Raw genomic sequence first — 22,095 nt, 5'->3', positions numbered from 1 at the left:
TGGGGTCTAAGGGGTAACGTTTCTCCTTATGGAGAGTGACATACCAGCTGGCTTGTCAAGGTAAGGAGGCTTATTCGCCGTGCAATGCTCCTCTGGGAATTTAAATATGCAAATTGCCTCTGCTGAAAAAAGATATGGTATGAAATATCATATAAGTTTAGTTCTCTTGCTAGCATGCTGTGGGCTAAGTCCCCCTTCTTGGAGTGTCTCTGCAACAGCTTGTAGCTGCAAATTCCTGACTTTCAGCTCACAAGCTTTCATCCCCCTCACCAAGGTATTTACGACCGGCATTTCCTGTAGTGGAAAGTGACCAGCTTTAACTGGATGAGAAACTTCTAGAATCCATGAAAGTTCTTTGTTTGGTTTTTGTAAGATATTAAGCAAACCATCTAAGTTAAGAGCACGAAACTACATATTCTTACTTCCACTCGGTGGACCTACCCATCACTCTAAACACGGGCGTCTAACTCCATCTGGTGAAGTAGGGATTTCTCTGTAAATAGGTATCCCAGACAGGGCATATTTGATCTCATTGGAATGCCCACGATAACACGAGATGAATGCTAGGTATGGTACGTTTATGACATGTTCTGTAGCGAAGTTACGGGCATCAGATATATTTAATGCCCAGTTAGTGAAACCGAAGAAGTAGGAGGGTTTGGAAAAGCCAGCCCTTTCTGTGAGGTCACAGGCTGTAGGTTTTAAGTGCTGGCCGGCGTCCAAGAGTGTCAGATTTGAGTTTTTACCTGAAGAGCCCAGAGTACACGCCCTGATGCACTGGGATAGATGGAAAGTCCCCCTAGCCTGTTGCCTGCAATGCTTTGAACAACTGTAAGTGTTATTTCTCATGTTATTCCCTGTTTTTTTTATAATTACCTTGTACATATTTGCAATTGTCTCATTTGTAACATCTTTGTAAAATATTTTGATAAAGCACTGCCTACATTTTGTGGGGTATATTATTTCATGCCAGCTCTTTCTCCATGCTCTAAAAACGTACCTTAAGTCTTCTGGAAGGGAATTTACGCTACTGTTTTGGGGTTAGCTTCGGACCCGTTGAATCGAAGCTGGTGGCAGTAATACCATGTACTGTGCAGGCCTTTGGGTGTCACTGTAGCGACTGCGGCTTGATAATTATTGTTCCTGCCTGAGCGGGAGTAGTTTATCGCGTCGCTGCAGCGTGCCCAATAGCCAGTGCAAAGCAGGCAGCCTTTCTGGCGACTAATTACCCTAGGTGCAGTACCTAATCTGACCTGACAGTAAGGGGGGCGCCAGAGAGCTGCAAGGGTTAAGTGGAACTGTAAGCAGGATATACACAAATCCCTGCAGTTCATGGTATATTGAAGAGCAGTGGGATACCTAAAATAAGCCCCTGCTGTAAACTAAGAGGTCAATAGCCTGGTGTGTGTTTTTTTATCACATTGTGGCAGTGGAGGGATAACTAAGATGAGCCCCCCTGCACATGTGATAGCCGTCTGTTGGTCTAAAGTCACCCCAATCCGTGACATATTGGTGGCAGTGGTCAGGAATCCCTGTGGATTTTGTGACAAACTGCTGGCCGCGGCTAAGGTTAGAAATAGTTAAACACCCTTCGAGGGGAGGAAACCACAACAAGCTTCTCCTGCAACAAGAAGCAAAATGGATTCTGAGAGCTAATGCTCAAGGCCCAATGGGGCTTAATGATGAGTTAGATATGTCTGTCTTTTTATAAAAATATGGTTGTTTATAGTAGTAAAAGATTTAAGTGTTGCTCTGCAATTTTAATGTGATTGTTTTTATATTATTTGGCTATATCTAGATATATACTAATTGTTGATGTCACACAGCTGTTTTTGTCTTCACTATAAAAGTAATGGTGTTGTATCACAATCACATACCCGGACCCGTCGAAGCGCAACGTGCGCGAAACGGCCGTCGTCCGTTTTACTCTGTGCACCCTCTCGTTTTACCTGTAGCCCGAAAGGCATGTCCGTACTCTGACATATGGATGAATAAAGGACTTTTTATACATCGCTTGGGTGAGTGTTGTGAATTCTGTTCTCGAGCTCCATCCTGTGGTTATGAATGGTCCTTCGGCGAGTTCTGTTCATGGACTTCCTCTGGTGGCTGTGAGTGGAGCTGCTGGTTCTGAGATTCCTTCTCCAGCTGATCTCGTTCAGTCCTTGGCTGGCTGCTCTATTTAACTCCACTCAGATCGTTACTTGATGCCAGCTGTCAATGTCCTAGTACTGGTTCAGTTCTCTTGGATCTTTCAGATGACCTGTCTACTTCAGCAAAAGCTAAGTCCCTGCTAGCTTATTTGTTACCACTGTGTTTTTGTCCAGCTTGCTATTATATTTTATCTTGTTAGCTGGAAGCTCTGGGATGCAGAGTGGCATTACCACGCCGTGAGTCGGTGCGGTGGTTCCTTTTGCACACTCTGCGTGTTTTTTTGTTAGATTTTTATGCTGACCGCAAAGATACCTTTTCTATCCTCAGTCTGTTTAGTTCAGTCTGGCCTCCTATGCTGAAACTTATTTCATTCCTGTGTTTGTGACTTCCATCTTAACTCACAGTCAATATATGTGGGGGCTGCCTATTTCTTTGGGGAATTTCTCTGAGGCAAGGTAGGCTGTATTTTCTATCTTTAGGGGTAGTTAGCTCTTAGGCTGTGAAGAGGCGTCTAGGCAGAGTCAGGAACGCTCCACGGCTATTTCTAGTTGTTGTGATAGGATTAGCGGTTGCGGTCAGCAGAGCTCCCACTTCCCAGAGCTCGTCCTGTATTGCTAGTTTGCTCATCTGGTCATTTCTAGTGCTCCTAACCACCAGCCCAACATAACAGTACAGCTGGCCCACAAAGTGTTAATGCATCTCAATAGAGGGATAAGAGAAGTTCTGAGACCATTTTTTTTTCTCTGCAGTGTGTTTTGTATCTCTTTTCCCCTTAACCTCTGGGTGGTTCAGGACACAGGTGTAGATATGGACATTCAAGGTCTGTCCTCTTGTGTGGATCAACTCACTGCAAGGGTACAAAGCATTCAAGATTATGTAGTTCAGAACCCGATGTTAGAACTCAGAATTCCAATTCCTGATTTGTTTTCTGGGAATAGATCTAAGTTCCTGAATTTCAAAAATAATTGTAGACTGTTTTTTGCTTTGAAACCCCGCTCCTCTGGTGACCCCATTCAGCAAGTAAAAATCATTATTTCTTTGCTACGTGGCGACCCTCAAGACTGGGCATTTTCCCTTGCGCCAGGAGATCCTGCATTGCATAATGTAGATGCGTTTTTTCTGGCGCTTGGATTGCTTTATGATTAACCAGATTCAGTGGATCAGGCAGAGAAAATTTTGCTGGCTTTGTGTCAGGGTCAGGATGAAGCGGAGGTATATTGTCAGAAGTTCCGAAAGTGGTCTGTGCTTACTCAGTGGAATGAGTGTGCCCTGGCGGCAATTTTCAGGAAGGGTCTTTCTGAAGCCCTTAAGGATGTTATGGTGGGATTCCCCACGCCTGCTGGTCTGAATGAGTCTATGTCCTTGGCCATTCAGATCGATCGACGCTTACGTGAGCGCAAAAATGTGCACCATTTGGCGGTGTTTTCTGAGCAGAAGCCTGAGCCTATGCAATGTGATAGGACCTTGACCAGAGCTGAACGGCAAGAATACAGACGTCAGAATGGGCTGTGTTTTTACTGTGGTGACTCCACTCATGCTATCTCTGATTGTCCTAAGCGGACTAAGCGGTTCGCTAGGTCTGCCACCATTGGTACGGTACAGCCAAAATTTATTTTGTCCGTTACTCTGAATTGCTCTTTGTCATCCTATTCTGTTATGGCATTTGTGGATTCAGGCGCTGCCCTGAATTCGATGGACTTGGAGTTTGCCAGGCGCTGTGGTTTTTTCTTGGAGCCCTTGCAGTATCCTATCCCATTGAGAGGAATTGATGCTACACCTTTGGCCAAGAATAAGCCTCAGTACTGGACTCAATTGACCATGTGCATGGCTCCTGCACATCAGGAGGATATTCGCTTTTTGGTGTTGCATAATCTGCATGATGTGGTCGTTTTGGGGTTGCCATGGCTACAGGTCCATAATCCTGTATTGGATTGGAAATCAATGTCTGTATCCAGTTGGGGTTGTCAAGGGGTACATGGGGATGTCCCATTGTTGTCTATTTCGTCTTCCCATCCTTCTGAAGTCCCTGAGTTATTGTCAGATTACCGGGATGTATTTGATGAGCCCAAATCCAGTGCCCTACCTCCTCATAGGGATTGCGATTGTGCTATTAATTTGATTCCTGGTAGTAAAGTTTCCGAAGGGCCGACTGTTCAATTTATCTGTGCCAGAACACGCTGCAATGCGGAGCTATATAAAGGAGTCCTTGGAGAAAAGGCATATTCGCCCGTCGTCATCACCGTTGGGAGCAGGGTTCTTTTTTGTGGCCAAGAAGGATGGTTCTCTGAGACCTTGTATAGATTACCGCCTTCTTAATAAAATCACCGTCAAATTTCAGTACCCTTTGCCGCTACTGTCTGATTTGTTTGCTCGGATTAAGGGAGCTAGCTGGTTCACCAAGATAGATCTTCGAGGAGCGTATAATCTTGTGCGTATTAAACGGGGCGACGAATGGAAAACAGCATTTAATACGCCCGAGGGCCATTTTGAGTACTTGGTGATGCCATTCGGGCTCTCTAATGCTCCATCTGTGTTTCAGTCCTTTATGCATGACATCTTCCGAAAGTACCTGGATAGATTCATGATTGTATATTTGGATGATATTTTGGTCTTTTCGGACGATTGGGAGTCTCATGTGAAGCAGGTCAGAATGGTGTTCCAGGTCCTTCGTGCTCATTCCTTGTTTGTGAAGGGGTCTAAATGTCTCTTTGGAGTTCAGAAGGTTTCATTTTTGGGCTTCATTTTTTCCCCTTCTACTATCGAGATGGACCCTGTTAAAGTTCAGGCCATTTACGATTGGACTCAGCCTACTTCTGTGAAGAGCCTTCAGAAATTTCTGGGCTTTGCTAATTTTTACCGTCGCTTCATCGCTAATTTTTCTAGTGTTGTTAAACCATTGACTGATTTAACCAAGAAAGGTGCTGATGTGGTCAATTGGTCCTCTGCGGCCGTTGGGGCTTTTCAGGAGCTGAAGCGTCGTTTTTCTTCTGCCCCTGTGTTGTGTCAGCCAGATGTTTCGCTTCCGTTTCAGGTCGAGGTGGATGCTTCTGAGATTGGAGCAGGGGCTGTTTTGTCTCAAAGAGGTTCTGATGGCTCTGTGATGAAACCATGTGCTTTCTTTTCTAGAAAGTTTTCGCCTGCTGAGCGCAATTATGATGTGGGTAATCGAGAGTTGTTGGCTATGAAGTGGGCGTTTGAGGAGTGGCGACATTGGCTTGAGGGAGCCAAACATCGCGTGGTGGTCTTGACGGATCACAAGAATCTGACTTATCTCGAGTCTGCCAAGCGGTTGAATCCTAGACAGGCTCGATGGTCGCTGTTTTTCTCCCGCTTCAATTTTGTGGTTTCGCACCTTCCGGGTTCTAAGAATGTGAAGGCTGATGCCCTTTCAAGGAGTTTTGTGCCTGATTCTCCGGGAGTTCCTGAGCCGGCGGGTATTCTCAAAGAGGGGGTGATTTTGTCTGCCATCTCCCCTGATTTGCGGCGGGTGCTGCAGGAGTTTCAGGCTGATAGACCTGACCGTTGTCCAGCAGAGAAGCTGTTTGTCCCTGATAGATGGACTAGTAGAGTTATCTCTGAGGTTCATTGTTCGGTGTTGGCTGGTCATCCTGGAATCTTTGGTACCAGACATTTGGTGGCTAGATCCTTTTGGTGGCCTTCCTTGTCACGAGATGTGCGTTCTTTTGTGCAGTCCTGTGGGACTTGTGCTCGGGCTAAGCCCTGCTGTTCTCGTGCCAGTGGATTGCTTTTGCCCTTGCCGGTCCCGAAAAGGCCCTGGACGCATATTTCCATGGATTTTATTTCAGATCTCCCTGTCTCCCAGAGGATGTCAGTTATCTGGGTGGTTTGTGATCGCTTCTCTAAGATGGTCCATTTGGTACCTTTGCCTAAATTGCCTTCCTCCTCTGATTTGGTTCCATTGTTTTTCCAGCATGTGGTTCGTTTACATGGCATTCCGGAGAACATCGTGTCAGACAGAGGTTCCCAGTTTGTTTCAAGATTTTGGCGGTCCTTTTGTGCTAAGATGGGCATTGATTTGTCTTTTTCTTCAGCTTTCCATCCTCAGACAAATGGCCAAACCGAACGAACCAATCAGACGTTGGAAACATATGTGAGATGCTTTGTTTCTGCTGATCAGGATGATTGGGTGTCCTTCTTGCCTTTGGCTGAGTTCGGGCCAGCTCGGTCACTTTGGTTTCGCCTTTTTTCTGTAATTCTGGTTTCCACCCTCGTTTTTCTTCAGGGCAGGTTGAGCCTTCGGACTGTCCTGGTGTGGATTCTGTGGTTGACAGGTTGCAGCAAATTTGGACTCACGTAGTGGACAATTTGACATTGTCCCAGGAGAAGGCTCAACGTTTCGCTAATCGCCGTCGCTGTGTTGGTCCCCGACTTCGTGTTGGGGATTTGGTTTGGTTGTCGTCTCGTTTTGTTCCTATGAAGGTTTCGTCTCCTAAGTTTAAGCCTCGTTTCATTGGTCCTTATAAGATTTCTGAAATTATTAATCCTGTGTCATTTCGTTTGGACCTTCCAGCTTCTTTCGCCATCCATAATGTGTTCCATAGGTCGTTGTTGCGGAGATATGTGGCTCCTGTGGTTCCCTCCGTTGATCCTCCTGCCCCGGTGTTGGTTGAGGGGGAGTTGGAGTATGTGGTGGAGAAGATTTTGGGTTCTCGTATTTCGAGATGGAAACTTCAGTACCTAGTCAAGTGGAAAGGTTATGGTCAGGAGGATAATTCCTGGGTAGTTGCCTCTGATGTTCATGCTGCCGATCTTGTTCGTGCCTTTCATTTGGCTCGTCCGGAGCGGCCTGGGGGCTCTGGTGAGGGTTCGGTGACCCCTCCTTAAGGTGGGGGGAACTGTTGTGAATTCTGTTCTCGAGCTCCCTCCTGTGGTTATGAATGGTCCTTCGGCGAGTTCTGTTCATGGACTTCCTCTGGTGGCTGTGAGTGGAGCTGCTGGTTCTGAGATTCCTTCTCCAGCTGATCTCGTTCAGTCCTTGGCTGGCTGCTCTATTTAACTCCACTCAGATCGTTACTTGATGCCAGCTGTCAATGTCCTAGTACTGGTTCAGTTCTCTTGGATCTTTCAGATGACCTGTCTACTTCAGCAAAAGCTAAGTCCCTGCTAGCTTATTTGTTACCACTGTGTTTTTCTCCAGCTTGCTATTATATTTTATCTTGTTAGCTGGAAGCTCTGGGATGCAGAGTGGCATCACCGAGCCATGAGTCAGTGCGGTGGTTCCTTTTGCACACTCTGCGTGTTTTTTTGTTAGATTTTTATGCTGACCGCAAAGATACCTTTTCTATCCTCAGTCTGTTTAGTTCAGTCTGGCCTCCTATGCTGAAACTTATTTCATTCCTGTGTTTGTGACTTCCATCTTAACTCACAGTCAATATATGTGGGGGCTGCCTATTTCTTTGGGGAATTTCTCTGAGGCAAGGTAGGCTGTATTTTCTATCTTTAGGGGTAGTTAGCTCTTAGGCTGTGAAGAGGCGTCTAGGCAGAGTCAGGAACGCTCCACGGCTATTTCTAGTTGTTGTTATAGGATTAGCGGTTGCGGTCAGCAGAGCTCCCACTTCCCAGAGCTCGTCCTGTATTGCTAGTTTGCTCATCTGGTCATTTCGAGTGCTCCTAACCACTAGCCCAACATAACAGGTGAGTGCCACCTTTTCTGTTTTCTTTGGATGTTTAAAAACCATTTAACAGATTAGGTCCAAAAACGCATATGTGGATTTTCCATGTGATTTTAGCGCTAAAAAAAAATGTGATTTTATCCAGATCGCAATGCTGGACTATAGTTCAGAGATAAAGGCATTCTTGTTAAAGTCAGGGGCTATTTTAGACTCATACATCCTGCCATTTCAGGAAAAAATTTCAGCAAGGCTCCATATTATGAGAGGCATTATTATATTGATACCGTACATGATGTCAATGCTGGCTCTACTCCCCCACCCTTGACAATAACCTGGGTCAACAATCAGACATTTTAGTCCCTTTTCATCATTTGTGGGGGGGTGGGTTCATTTCTTTAAAGCATTTTTTGTCTTGAGTTATTTACTGACGTTTATAGTGCCAAAATCATTAAAATGGAGCACACTCTTCATGTGTTTGACGCAAAGTAGAAAAGCAAAAAATGGCATCTTTCCCGTCATTAACCGTTCTTTGCCTCTTTTTCAAAATGTCGAAAAAAAGATGTGACTTTGAAAATTATGCATAAAACCACACTAAGATGTGAGTGGAGTATGGTTGCGAGTGCGACAATTTTTTATTTTTTTTTTAAAGTCTCAATTGATTAGCTGGCAGAAAACATCTGGAATCATTAAATTCCTCCCACAAAGCGGTTAAAAAAAAACAAAAAAACAAAACAAGTGTCACATATAAAACAGACTTCAAAAAAGCTGCAAATAGAATAATGAATTGAGTGAAAACAGAAAAGAGGCTGAAAACACACAGAACTAGACAAAAAAACAGGCATGAAAGTGATGATGAATCAGTGCCTTAAAATACAAATATAAAAGATAGTCAGGATCCAACTATTGTGGCTAAGTAAATGTGTTGTTTCCTGAAACAATAGGAAATAAGAGTCTAAAGGAGCCCCAGGAGCAAAGCAAGAGGTCTGTCGATGGGGCAAAAGTTTTCACATAATTTGCTAACCTTGTGGGAGGAGAGAATCTGTTTGACTACAGATGATACTTATTTTGTGCTATCAAACACATGTAATTGCCAGGATGCCGTATGGTGAGCTAAATGTAATCCTTAGGAAATGTTCAGATGATCTTTGAAGTAGCACTTGACAAGCTTTGCAAAAGATTGAGCGATCAGGAATTAGCCAGAACAAATAGAACTCTTTAGAAAAACATGGATCTAAAAACTAACACTTTATTATATAATAATCATTACAAAAAGACAAGTGAAAAGACAACAGTTTGTGATTCTCATTACTATCCTACCGACAAGAACCAGTTCACACAGATAAAACTGACAGTAATGTAGTAAATTCCTTCCAAAACAAATGTAACCCCTGTCCCACATATGGTTACTGGTATGTCATATGTCAGATCCCGGTTTTTGATTCAGGCTCAAGAGCTAAGCTTGCATCATTAACATGAGATGCTGACTGTGTAATACAGCTAGCATCTGTTTTTAACAGCGGCAAGTGGAGCTGAGTTCCATCCACTGCTGTTAAGTCCTTAAACGCCTCTGGCAATCTGTGGCTTTAGAAGCAAGTGATTCGGGGCATGCCGTTCCACAAAACCATAAACCCAACGCAACATAATCATCGGGTGCTGAAGGTGTTGCCTGCTGAAGGCTCCCACAATTGCCATCTTTGTCCTCATCTGAAGCCAACACTCCGGTTGGACTTCATGGGAGAATGTAATTTTCACTATATAGTGCAATAGTGATGTATTGCAGTATATAGTATAAGTGATCAGATAATCACAGGTTCAAGTCCCCTAAACGAGTGTAAAAAAAAATAAAATTCAAGATAACCCCTTTTTTTCCCCCAAATTAAAAATTAAGAAACAAGAGAAATAAATATGTGGTATCTTTGCATTCCATTTAAGTCTGATCTATTAAGATATAAAATTAATTAACCAGCTCAGTAAATGCTGTAAAGAGAAAAAAAAACGCCTGAATTGCGTTTGCAATTATAATATCTCTATTGTTGAAATATTTTAGAAAGCTGCACTTTTCGTTATAGGGCATTGATTCCCCAAACTGATATTTCAGTGTTATTTGGATCTTAGCGTTTTCATAGAATGTTAGAGTTAGAAGGGACCTCCTGGGTCATCGTGTCCAATCCCTTGCTCAATGCAGGATTCACTAAACCATCTCAGACAGATGTCTGTCCAGACTTTATTTGAAAACTTCCATTGAAGGAGAACTCACCACCTCTCATGGCAGCCTGTTCCACTCATTGATCACCATCACTGTCAAAAAGTTTTTCTAATATCTAATCTGTATCTTCTCCCTTTCAGTTTCATCCCATTACTTCTGGTCTTTCCTTGTGCAAATGAGAATAAAGATGATCCTTCTACAATGTGACAGCCCTTGAGATATTTGTAGACCGCTATTAAGTCTCCTCTTAGCCTTCTTTTTTGCAAGCTAAACATTCCCAAATCCTGTAACCGTTCCTCATAGGACATACTTTGCAGTCCGCTTATCATCCTGGTAGCTCTTTTCTGAACTTGCTCCCGTTTTTTTCAAAATGTGGTGCCCAGAACTGGACACAGTATTCCAGATGAGGTCTGACCAAGGGGGAGCAGAGGGGGATAATGACTTCATGTGATCTAGACTCTATGCTTCTCTAAATACATTCCAGAACTGTGTTTGCCTTTTTGGCTGCTGCATCACACTGTTGACTCATGTGCAGTCTGTGATCTATGAATATTTTGGATAAATAAACGTTTATTAGTTATTGCTCTTTTTCTTAATTATCACTTTATATTGCTTTCCCGTTCTCACGTATCATATTTTATTTCTTGCATAATATGTAAGTTTAAAGAAGTATTGGATATCCTTCAAGAGACCAGGTAAGTATGAAGCCTTACTGGCAGTGCATTAATCTCTGGTCATGTTACAAGGCTAGTTAACCCCTTCGTGACCGGAGCTTTTTTCGGATTTGCGTTTTTGTTTTTCGCTCCCCTCCTTCCCAGAGCCATAACTTTTTTATTTTTCTGTCAATATGGCCATATGAGGGCTTATTTTTTGCGGGACGAGTTGTACTTTTGAACAACACCATTGATTTTACCATGTCATGTAAAAGAAAACGGGAAAAAAATTCCAAGTGCGGTGAAATTGCAAAAAAGTGCAATCCCATGCCTGTTTTTTCTTTGGCTTTTTTATTAGGTTCTCTAAATGCTAAAACTGACCTGCCATTATGATTCTCCAGGTCATTACAAGTTCATAGACACCAAACATGTCTCGAGTATTTTTTATCTAAGTGGTGAAAAAAATTTCCAAACTTTGCTAAAAAAAATTTTTTTTTTAAAATTGCACCATTTTCCAATACCCGTAGTCTCCATTTTTCGGGATCTCGGGTCGGGTGAGGGCTTATTTCTTGCGTGCCAAGCTTACGTTTTTAATTATACCATTTTGGTGCAGATACATTCTTTTGTTCTCCCACTATGTTAATGCAATGTCGCGGCGACCAAAAAAAGTAATTCGGGTGTTTTGAATTTTTTTATCGCTACGCTGTTTAGCGATCAGGTTAATCCTTTTTTTATTGATAGATCGTGCGATTCTGAATGCGGCGATACCAAATATGTGTAGGTTTGATTTTTTTTTTTTTAATTGTTTTATTTTGAATGGGGCAAAAGGGGGGGTGATTTGAACTTTACATTTTTTTTTTTTTTACTTTTGCCATGCTTCAATAGTCTTTATAGGAGACTAGAAGCTGGCACAACTCGATCAGCTCTGCTACATAGAGGTGATGTTCAGATTGCCTCTATGTAGCTGAATTGTTATGAGCGCCGACCGCTGGGTGGCGCTCATAGCAATCCGGCAGTGACAACCATAGAAGTCTCAAGGAGATCTCTGGATGTCATGCTGACTAACCAATGACCCCCGATCATGTGACGGGGGTCACCGGTGCGCGTATTTCCGGCCTGATGGCCAGAAGCACAATTTAAATGCCGCTGTCAGAGTTTAACAGCGAAATTTAGCTAGTTAATAGCCACGGGTGGATCGCGATTCCACCCGCAGCTATTGAGGGCACATGTCAGCTGTTCAAAACATGTCCCCGGAAAGATGTGGGCTCACCGCCAGAGCCCACATCAAAGTGGGGGATACTGACATCGGCGTACTAATATGTCCGATGTCAGTAAGGGGTTAAAGAATCAGAGGGTAGTAACTTCTCCTATGCAGTACTAGCCAGATAGTTTGTTGTCCTGTTAAAGCCAATTAAGCTTCTCAGTAGCTATGATTTTTATTATTTGTTAACAAAAATAGGTATTTCTCCATGTCAGTTCTTTGTTTTCTGAGAATAATTTATTTGTGGTTAATACTTTTCTAGCATTCTGGATATGGCAACTTTTTTTTCCAATGTAAGATCTTTAATTTACAATTAGATGAGTTTTCGCTAAAAGGAACCTGTCAGCAGGATTGTGCACAGTAAACTACAAACAGTGTCAGGTCGGCGCCATTATAGTGATTAACATGATACCTTGGGTGATGAAATCAGTCTTGTGGTTGTTGTTTAATCTTTATTTTCAGTTTTGAGTTAATGACATGCTCGTACTCTGGAGCAGCCTGTGGAGGGTCTTTATGTGGTGCTATGATTAGCTATTCATAATGCAGTCTGCTGACAGGACACTGATCCCTCACTGACCTGCCCCCTAGTTGACATAATGAATATTATATATACATACAAAAAAAAAAACCTTCTGCAGGCAGGCGCCAGCCATAGCACCTGCGCTGCACCACAATCGCAAGTGCAATGTGCATATAATTACTATGGTTGAGGTTATGCTGATATTAAAAAAAATAAATAAAAAACATCCATTTGAAAATGGCACCCGCTGCGCTTGCGCAGTAGCACCTATAGGTGTATAAAGAGGTGAACCGATTAGCTGCTATTGCGCAGGTGCCGGCGGCGCCATCTTGCTATAGGAAAAAAAAAAAAAAGACTCCTCCAAGATGGCGCCGCAGAGCCTGTGCAGTAGCAAATATCAGATAATTTTTTTTTTTAGTATCTATATATAATATTCATTATGTTAACTAGAGGCCATGTCAGTGAGGGATCAGTGACCTGTCAGAAGTCTGCATTATGAATACCTAAGCAGAGCACCATATGAAGACCCCTCACAGGCCGCCACAAAGCAGGAGCATAACATTAACTGAAAACTACAAATAAAGATTAAACAACAATCACAAGACGGATCTCATCAACCAAGGTATCATTGTAATCAGTATAACGGCACTGACCTTACACTGTCTGCAGGTTACTGTGCACAATCCTGCTGACAGGTTCAATTTAAAGCAACCTATGGTTGCCTATGGTACAATAAAATGACTTGTACCCTTGGTGATCTGCTTTTTAAGAACATTTCACACATTCAAAACATTAAAATGGCTTCTCCGCTACGTGACTTCTCTGATGTGTAACAAGGTTTAATTTCTGGCTGAAACATTTCCCACACTCTAAACATAAAAATGGCTTCTGCTCTGTGTGACTTCTCTGATGTTTTACAAAATTAGCTTTTTTGGTAAAACATTTCCCACATTCAGAACATGAATATGGCTTATCTTCTGTGTGACTTCTCTGATGTCTAACAAGATTTGATCTCTTGGTAAAACATTTTCCACAATCTGGACATGAAAATGGTCTCTCCTTTATGTGAATTATCTGATGTTTAAGAAGATTTGATTTTTGGCTAAAACATTTTATACATTCTGAACATGAATATGGCTTCTCTCCTGTGTGAATTTTCTGATGAGTAAAAAGATTTGATTTCTGGCTAAAACATTTCCCACATTCTGTACAAGAAAATGGCTTCTCCCCTGTGTGAACTCTTTGATGTATAACAAGATCTGATTTCTTGGTAAAACATTTCCCACAATCTGAACATGAATGTGGCTTCTCCCCTGTGGGAGCTTTTTGATGGTCAACACGATTTGATTTCAAGCTAAAAAATTTCTCACATTCTAAACATGAATATGGTTTGTCGTCTGTGTGAGTTCTTTGATGTGCAACGAAGGCTGATTTCTGGTTAAAACTATTCCAATTTTCGGAACATGAAAATAGCTTTTCCCCCGTGTGATCTTTATATTTAACAAAATTTGAATTCTGGCTTAAACGTTCATCACCTTCTAAACTTGAAAATGTTTTTTCCCCCGTGTGAATTTTGCAATGTGCAGCCAGATCTGATTCAATAGTAAAAGATGCCTCACAATCTGAACATGAATAAGGTTTCTCCCCAGTGAGAACTTTTTGATGATCAACAAAATTTGATTTCTTGGTGTTTTGTTGTTTAACAATCTGCGATGAATCAGAAGAAGGACTTTGTATAAAAGGATATGAACATGGATCTTTGTTGAGAAAGGTTGAAGGTATGTCTTGGGTTCCGACAGGATCTTCATTTGTGTCTTGTATGACATTACAATCACTTGCTTTAACATCTGAGATTCTGGTAAAATTATCTGCCAAAAATAAACCCAAATGGACAATGTTTGAATTTAAATACGGTACCTTAAATTTAATTGTTTTTTTTAAACCATTTTCACTTTTTATTCATAATTAAAAGTCATGCATTAAAATTAGTGATGAGCGAATATACTCGTTACTCTCGATTTCTCGAGCACTGTCGGCTGTCCTCCGAGTATTTTTTAGTGCTCGGAGATTTAGTTTTCTTCGCCGCAGCTGAATGATTTACATCTGTTAGCCAGCATAAGTACATGTGGGGGTTTGCCTGGTTGCTAGGGAATCCGCACATGTAATCAAGCTGGCTAACAGATGTAAATCATTCAGCTGCAGCGAAGAAAACGAAATCTCCGAGCACTAAAAAAATACTAGGAGGACACTCGAGCGTGCTCGGGAAATCTCGAGTAACGAGTAAATTCACTCATCACTAATTAAAATGTATTGTGGAAAACATTTTAGGAAGGTGTGGAACAAAGGCTGCAAAGTAAGAATCACTTTAATTTTTGTTAAAAAGAAAGCAATGAACAAAAGAAAAATGTAAAGCATCTTAATATTTCGAGTGACCACCCTTTACCTTCAAAATGGTATCAAAGCATCAAATCTTTTAGGTTCACTTCAAATACATTTTTGAAAGAAGACAGCAGGGAGTTTGTTTTTTTTACAGACATTTTGGAGAACTCACCAGAGATCTAATGTGTCAAAAACCACACGTTCAACATGGAAACAAGGTCAAATTAATCAACTATGCTAAAAAAAAATAGGAAGTGGGGTACAGGAAACAGGCAGCACGTGTTCTGCTTTGGACTGATAAAGAGGTTTGGCTTTAACATAAAGCAGTTGTTTGCGGAAGGGCTGGAGAGAGGTACAATAATGAATGTCTGCAGGAACAGTGAAGCATGGTGGAAGGTCTTGCAAGTTTGTCACTGCATTTCAGTAAATGGAATTGGGAATTTGGTCCCGATGTTATCTTTAGTACTAAGAAATACAAACAGATCCATCATGCAATACCATAAGGGAAGCGTCTGATTGGCTCCAAATTTTTTCTGCGGCAGGGCAAAGGCCAAAGACATTCAGCCAATGTCATTAAGAATTATTTTCAGTGCAAAGAAGAACCACAAGTCCTGAATGTGTTGATATAGAAGTGGACCTGGAATCTTTTAAAATTAAGTCAGTGGACACAGAGGACAGGCAGTATGCTCTTCATTTGCAAAGACTTCCAGAGACAGTCAAGGAAGAGCTATTGGTCCATTATGTATGGGAGTTTTTGATGGCCATCTTCACAGATGCAATTAAAATAGATCTTACAATAGACTGTGCCCACAGACTTAAACAAAATCAATCTGTATCTGTAAAAACTGCTAGGTATGCTACAATGTAGCCAAAGGTTTTGAGACTGACTTTTCACAAAGTTTGCTGCTTCAGTGTTTTTCGACCTTTTACACAGATGTTTTAATTGTTACAGAAGTACTATTAGCATTATCTAAGTATTTAAACTTGGATTGGCATGTATCACATTTATGCAGAAATTCAATGTTAACCAAATTTACCATTATTTTTCAAGATTTGCTCTTTCAGCTGGATATCAGCCTCTGGGCAAAATCCCGACTGACGGCAACTCATTCTTGCTTAATCAGTCCTTGGCCTTTATCAAAATTTCTGTGCTTTTCTTTATCCACCCACTTTTTTTTCCACAGGTTCTCAATGTGATTGAGATATGAGGAGTTTACTGACCATGGACTCACTGCTTTGTTCACTAAGTCACTTAGTTATCACTTTTGCCTTGTGACATAGTCTCTATCATACTAAAAAAAAAACATGACCGCATGGCTCCTGGATTGTTGGGAGAAGTTGCTCTTTTGAGGATGTTTAGATTTATTGATGGCCGTAGTACTAAGCAAAATAGTGAGTGAACCCCCTACTTTGGATGGTCTCAGGATGCTTTGCTGTTTGAATGTTGCATGACTCCCTTTTTTTTTTCCAGAAAATAATTCTGCCAGATGACCCAAACAGTCTGAAAGGGGCTTAGTCAGAATAATAAAAAAAAACCCTGTCCTCTGCCATCCAATCGCTGATTTTCCTGTAGAATGTTAGTCGGCCCCTTATGTTTTTCTTTGAGACAAGTGGCTTCTTTGCTGCCTTTCTTGACATCAGGACAGCTTTTAAGAGCCTTCACCTCACTGTGCATGCAGATGGACTAACACCTGCCTGGCGTCATTCGTGAGCAAGATTTGCACACTGGTTTTAAAGAAAACTCAGCTACGGGATTGTTTCAAGATATGGTCCTAGTACAGTGGTGGCGAACCTACGGCACGTGTGCCAGAGCGGGCATGCAGAGCCCTTCCTGTGGGCATGCACAGCATTTCCTCAGCATGAGCAGGTTGTGCTCTGTGCCGCGGGTAGAGCAGCAGCTCAGCTCAGTGGTGCAGTGCGCAGTGTAGACCCCGCATGATTCCCCCTCAAGCCAGGCGTACACGGAGCAGTAGCCACAGCTTGAAGCCAGCACCAGCTGCACACAGGCGGGGCGAGAGAAGGCTGCGGGGAGGCGGCCAGGAGCTCCGGGGTGCACTGCAGGCAGCATAATATGACCTCCGAGAGGGATGTGGTGACCACCGAGGCCAAGAAGAGTAGCAGGTGCCCGGGGAGATACATGCTGAAGCGCGCAGAGACCACTGCTTGGCAGCACCCTGACCTGATCTGTACTGGGGATCCCACTACGGCCCCTCTCCCTACCTGGCACTTGGTTCTGCCTGTTATCCCTCTGCTCTTCTGTCCTCTCCATACTCTCCACTATACTTTCTGCTTTCTCTGCTCTTTCATGATTCTGCAATTTACCACTGTCTCTCCTCTGCCTGCAGTCTGGTGCCTGTACTTTAGTCCTGCTTTATATCAGCAGTCTGCTACCCCTTCTCCTGTCTGTGGCTGTATTTTGTTGCCCCTGCCTCCCCTCTGTTGCCTCTGCCAGCTCTAATACACCTACCGGCTCTTTGTTGACCCTGTTGGTTCTCTGTTGCCCCTGCCTCCTCTCTATTGCCTCATCCTGCTCGGATATCCCTGCCTGCTCTCTGTTGCCTCTGCCTGCTTTGACACCCCTGCCTGCTCTGTGTTGCCCCTGACTGCTCAGATACGCTCCCTCTCCTAGTGTATCCTCACCCATCCCCTGTAGACTGTGAGCCCTCGCGGGCAGGGTCCTCTCTCCCTCTGTACTTGTGCGTGCCTTGTTTTGCTCATGTTTATTGTACTTGTCTATTATTACCCCTTCTACGTGTAAAGCACAATGGAATAAATGGCGCTATAAAAATGAATAATAATAATAATACCCCTGCCTGTTCTGATACCCCTGCCTGCTGTGTTGTCCCTGACTGCTCAGAGACCCCTGCCTGTTCTCCGATATCCCTGCCTTATCTCTGTTGCCCCGTCTGTTCTTTATTGCTATTGCCCCTCTGCTCTCTGCTGCCTGTCTACTCTGTTGCTACTGTCTGTTCTCTGTTGCCCCTGCCTACTTTGTGATACGCCTGCTTGCTATGTTTCCCCTGCCTGCTCTCTGTTGCTCTTGCATGCTCTGTGTTGCCCTTGCCTGTTCTCTGATACCCCATCTGCCCTCTCATGCCCCATTTGCGCTCTGATGCCCCTGCCTGCTCCGATACGCCTGCTCGCTCTCTGTTGCCCCTGCCTGATCTGTTTCCCCTGCCTGCTCTCTGTTGCCCTTGCCTGCTTACTTTCTGTTACCTTCTCTCTTACCCTTGCCTGCTCTTTGATATGCCTGCTTGCTCTCTATTACCTGCTCTCTCTTACCCTTGCCTGCTCTGTTGCCCCTGCCTGCTCTCTGATATGCCTGCTTACTCTGTTACCTGCTCTCTCTTACCTCTGCCTGCTCTCTAAGCTGTATTTTCTAAAGTAAAACTTCAGTATTTGGGTTAAATTGCCGTGTTGGTACTTTGCAATAAGTATGTGGGTTTTGGGTTGCATTTTGGGAACTTAGTCTGTAAAAGGTTTGCCATCACTGTCCTAGTACTTGCTAGAGTTTCTGAAGCAGCTGATGCCTTCTTTACAGCAACTGCATCTGTTTGATAGGTATAAGATGTATATACACTGGCGCTTAGTCACCTGGAAGGATAAGATGGAGGGCCACGAAAGCTGCAGGTGGTTAAAACAGGTTCTCTGCAAGACTCTGTTGAAAAAATAATAAACTAAATAATAATACTATTAACCACCGCGCTAAAAAGAAGCTGAAATGTCGCTGTACTTACTTATAATACAGCTGTTTCTGTGTTGTGTGGGGATCCTTGTGCATAAAGGGGTACACCCGGTTATATTGGGTTACTGCAAGGTGAAATAAACAGAATAACGATATATTACTTGGACCCTGCAAATTTATTTATCAGGGGTGTCGGTTGAATGCACTTACTCTTTTTGAGAGGCTGTACAGACTGCACCTGAGGTGTTCCTATGTGGGTATAAATGTTTCTTTTTTCACAGTGTGGTAAACCAATACTAGAAGGTAAAATGAGGAAAAAAAAAACAAAAAAAAACATGAACGATGTGTTATTAAGAATGTCCTAATGGATTAACAAGGATTAAACAGGGGTGTTAATTAGATCCACTTACTCCTTTTATACACCTGTATAGGATGCACCTGAAGTGTTCCTGTGTGGGCTTTGGTGTTTTTTTCCTTTTCACCAGTGTGGTAAACTGATACTAATAAATAGATAAATAAGATAAGGGTAGAGCGATATAGCAAGCGGCACTCTAGGTCAATGAGAGCCACGATAATTACACTGGTGTTAATGAACATCAACGGGCACTCACCATATCCTGCGTAGAAGGATACCTGCGATAAGGATGGTAAGGTGATCCGCAGGATGCGGTGCCGATTGTACCGCTTCCTCTGCTTGATGGATTATGGTGCAGTCAGTGCCTGGGGCTGAGATTCCTGGACGGTAACATCCCAGTGAGAGGCAGGAAGGCACCAGCACCTCGCGTGCTCCGGCCGGAAGCAAACGCTGAGGACGCGGCGCCGAAATGGGGGCAGAGCTCTTATTTATCTATTTATTAGTATCAGTTTACCACACTGGTGAAAAGGAAAAAAACACCTAAGCCCACACAGGAACACTTCAGGTGCATCCTATACAGGTGTATAAAAGGAGTAAGTGGATCTAATTAAGACCCCTGTTTAATCCTTGTTAACCCATTTGGACATTGTAAATAACACATCGTTTTTTTTTTTTTTGTTTTTTTTTTTGCTCATTTTACCTTCTAGTATTGGTTTACCACACTGTGAAAAAAGAAACATTTATACCCACATAGGAACACCTCAGGTGCAGTCTGTACAGCCTCTCAAAAAGAGTAAGTGCATTCAACCAACACCCCTGATAAATAAATTTGCAGGGTCCAAGTAATATATCGTTATTCTGTTTATTTCACCTTGCAGTAACCCAATATAACCGGGTGTACCCCTTTATGCACAAGGATCCCCACACAACACAGAAACAGCTGTATTATAAGTAAGTACAGCGACATTTCAGCTTCTTTTTAGCGCGGTGGTTAATAGTATTATTTAGTGCATCTGTTTGATGTTCTTAATGATCCAATAAATTTACAAACAGCAAGGTCCTTACTGTTTTGATGCAAAGCAATGATCACTGCACATATTTCCTTGGAGTTAACTATGGATAACAGGAGACAATGATTTCAAACACAAGCACCCTTTAAAGCAACCAGTCTGCTCGAATAATTAAATCAGCCTGACAGCGTGATATCAGCTGCCTTGTTCTTGATAACACTTATATAAATTATATAAGCAGGTCATTTTGTGGCAGGACTGAAATTCGGTGTAAATGTTTTTTTTGTGATTAAATTAATTTTTCGTGGCATGTGATGACTTTGCAATTTTTTGTAATTAATCTGGTGACTTTTCATAATCTAAAGTTAAAGCAAATTGACACTATAGAACCTGGAGCAGCAAACTTTTGTGAAAAACAAAATTTATGTCAGTCTCAAAACGTTTGGCCACAAATGTATAAGGAGAATTCACTTATTTCAAAGTAATGTGCCTACTGGAACTCCCAGGGATGCTAGAGTGAGAATTCACTTCTTCCATATAAAAAACAAGTTTGTGAGAGCTAACCACAGAGGAATGGATTTCCAGGGATCCAGCTCTGAGTAAAGCACAAACTGCTCCTGGAGACATGGGTTTTCAGAAATCAGAAAACCTCTTTAAAGAGCCCAGAGGAAGCTTTAAACAGAGAACAGATGAATCATTCTAAATAACTCTTCTCTCCTACTTTCAGGAAATTTGAGGAAGAAGGTTATGTTTTTTTAAAGCCATTTCCTCCAATTTCTCTCCTTGGTTTATTTGAAAGTAAGGCAAAATGCCTCCAAGGTGGGCGACAATAGCTTCTCAGTGAAATGGAAAGAGTCGCTAGTCTCAAAGGACATTCCTTAACCGGTGGCTTTCACCTCCCCAAAGTTAGGGATATTTTTTCTTCCCTAACATTTCTGTTTACTTCATTTACCAAATTGCCTCCATTTCTCACTTCTTAGAAACAAATTAATAAGATAGTTCTGAAAATAATATCACTTATTGTCAAAGGGTTGAACACAGCATTGAAATATTTCCTTGCGTTGGCGGCTCGATCAAGAGCTAATATTGTCTCTATTGAGCAAGAATAATCATAAGTTGTCTGACAAATATTTCTTGCAGACCTACTTTGCTAATAACGAGTCAAAAAAGACTGGAGTTTGCATTGCTATAAAAAAATGTGATATCTTTATACTGACTATAGCTTGTGAGCGTCCCTCTGAGGAGGTATATCTTTCTCAGATGCCTTACTGAGGGACTTTACATCGGTATATTCATAAACTCCAAATAAATTTAAATTATAGAGATGAGAAAATGGATTCTCAGAACTCTGGTCCACCAGTCAAAGACAGCTGACGAGAGAGTTGTGAACCACATTTTGGCATCCTTGGCATCTCTTCTGATTAGCAGACCCAGCTCGAAATCATGAGGCGACGTGAATTAAGACAGGTAGGAGGCAGTTCATAGGGCTCCTTTCCGACAGCCACAGAATACCAACTTTGCCACTTGACTGGGATCCTGTGAATCTTTTCTCTCATATTTAGTCAATTATCTTTAGAGTTGAGCGACTATGTTCGCAATTGGTAGCCAAATCTGAATTTGCCATATTCGTGCCATATTGGTACCCTATTTGAGCTGAATTTATGTTTGATGATTGATTCCGAACATATTCTGGATCAACATGTTAGGGCATGTTAGGTTAGGCTATGGGTTGAACTAGATGGACTTACAGTCTTCCTTCAACCTTAATAACTATGTAACTATGTAACTATGTAACTATATTCGCTCATTTCTACTCCGATTGACTCCAATTACGTTCGACTGTGTTCGCGAACACTGCAAATACAATATTCACCGCAGATCATAATCGGAACTGAATTTTTGAAAATTTGCTCAACTCGAATTATGATTTCTTTTAGAACGGTTTAAACAGGATGAAACATTGCAACCCAGCCAAGTTGTATACGGGGGCAATTTTAACGGAGTGTCCTCTGCAGTTAGACACCTTTAAAAGTTTCCCAAGCCAGGAAGAACAGTAGACAAGAAATTCTTAAGGCACATCTCCAATATACTGTATATGGCATGTTCTCAATTGGTCATAGGAGAAAATGATACATGCATTTCATCTCTCCACAGCACTCATTTGAGAATCGTTTTTTTTAAACAGCACATTTTTGGGTGTCCCATGAACAATGAGGTACAGATAAGTGATGGTCCCTCAGAT

At 42.3% G+C, this 22,095-nt stretch overlaps 1 protein-coding gene across 1 annotated transcript in view; it reads right to left on the bottom strand.

Annotated features, from left to right (window-relative positions):
- Positions 1-9,014: 9,014 nt before the first annotated feature.
- LOC143766290 (uncharacterized) overlaps positions 9,015-22,095 on the bottom strand; it is a 38,453-nt gene continuing 25,372 nt past the window's right edge. The window contains exon 7 of the mRNA XM_077253852.1: positions 9,015-14,292. Coding sequence (XP_077109967.1) covers positions 13,217-14,292 — 1,076 coding nt within the window. The 3' untranslated portion in view covers positions 9,015-13,216. The remainder of the gene's footprint in view (positions 14,293-22,095) is intronic.

Source organism: Ranitomeya variabilis, chromosome 4 (assembly GCF_051348905.1).
Source record: "Ranitomeya variabilis isolate aRanVar5 chromosome 4, aRanVar5.hap1, whole genome shotgun sequence".
Classification (NCBI taxonomy): domain Eukaryota; kingdom Metazoa; phylum Chordata; class Amphibia; order Anura; family Dendrobatidae; genus Ranitomeya; species Ranitomeya variabilis.
The sequence above is the reverse complement of the archived record's forward strand: the minus strand, read 5'-3'. Positions and strand labels throughout refer to the sequence as shown.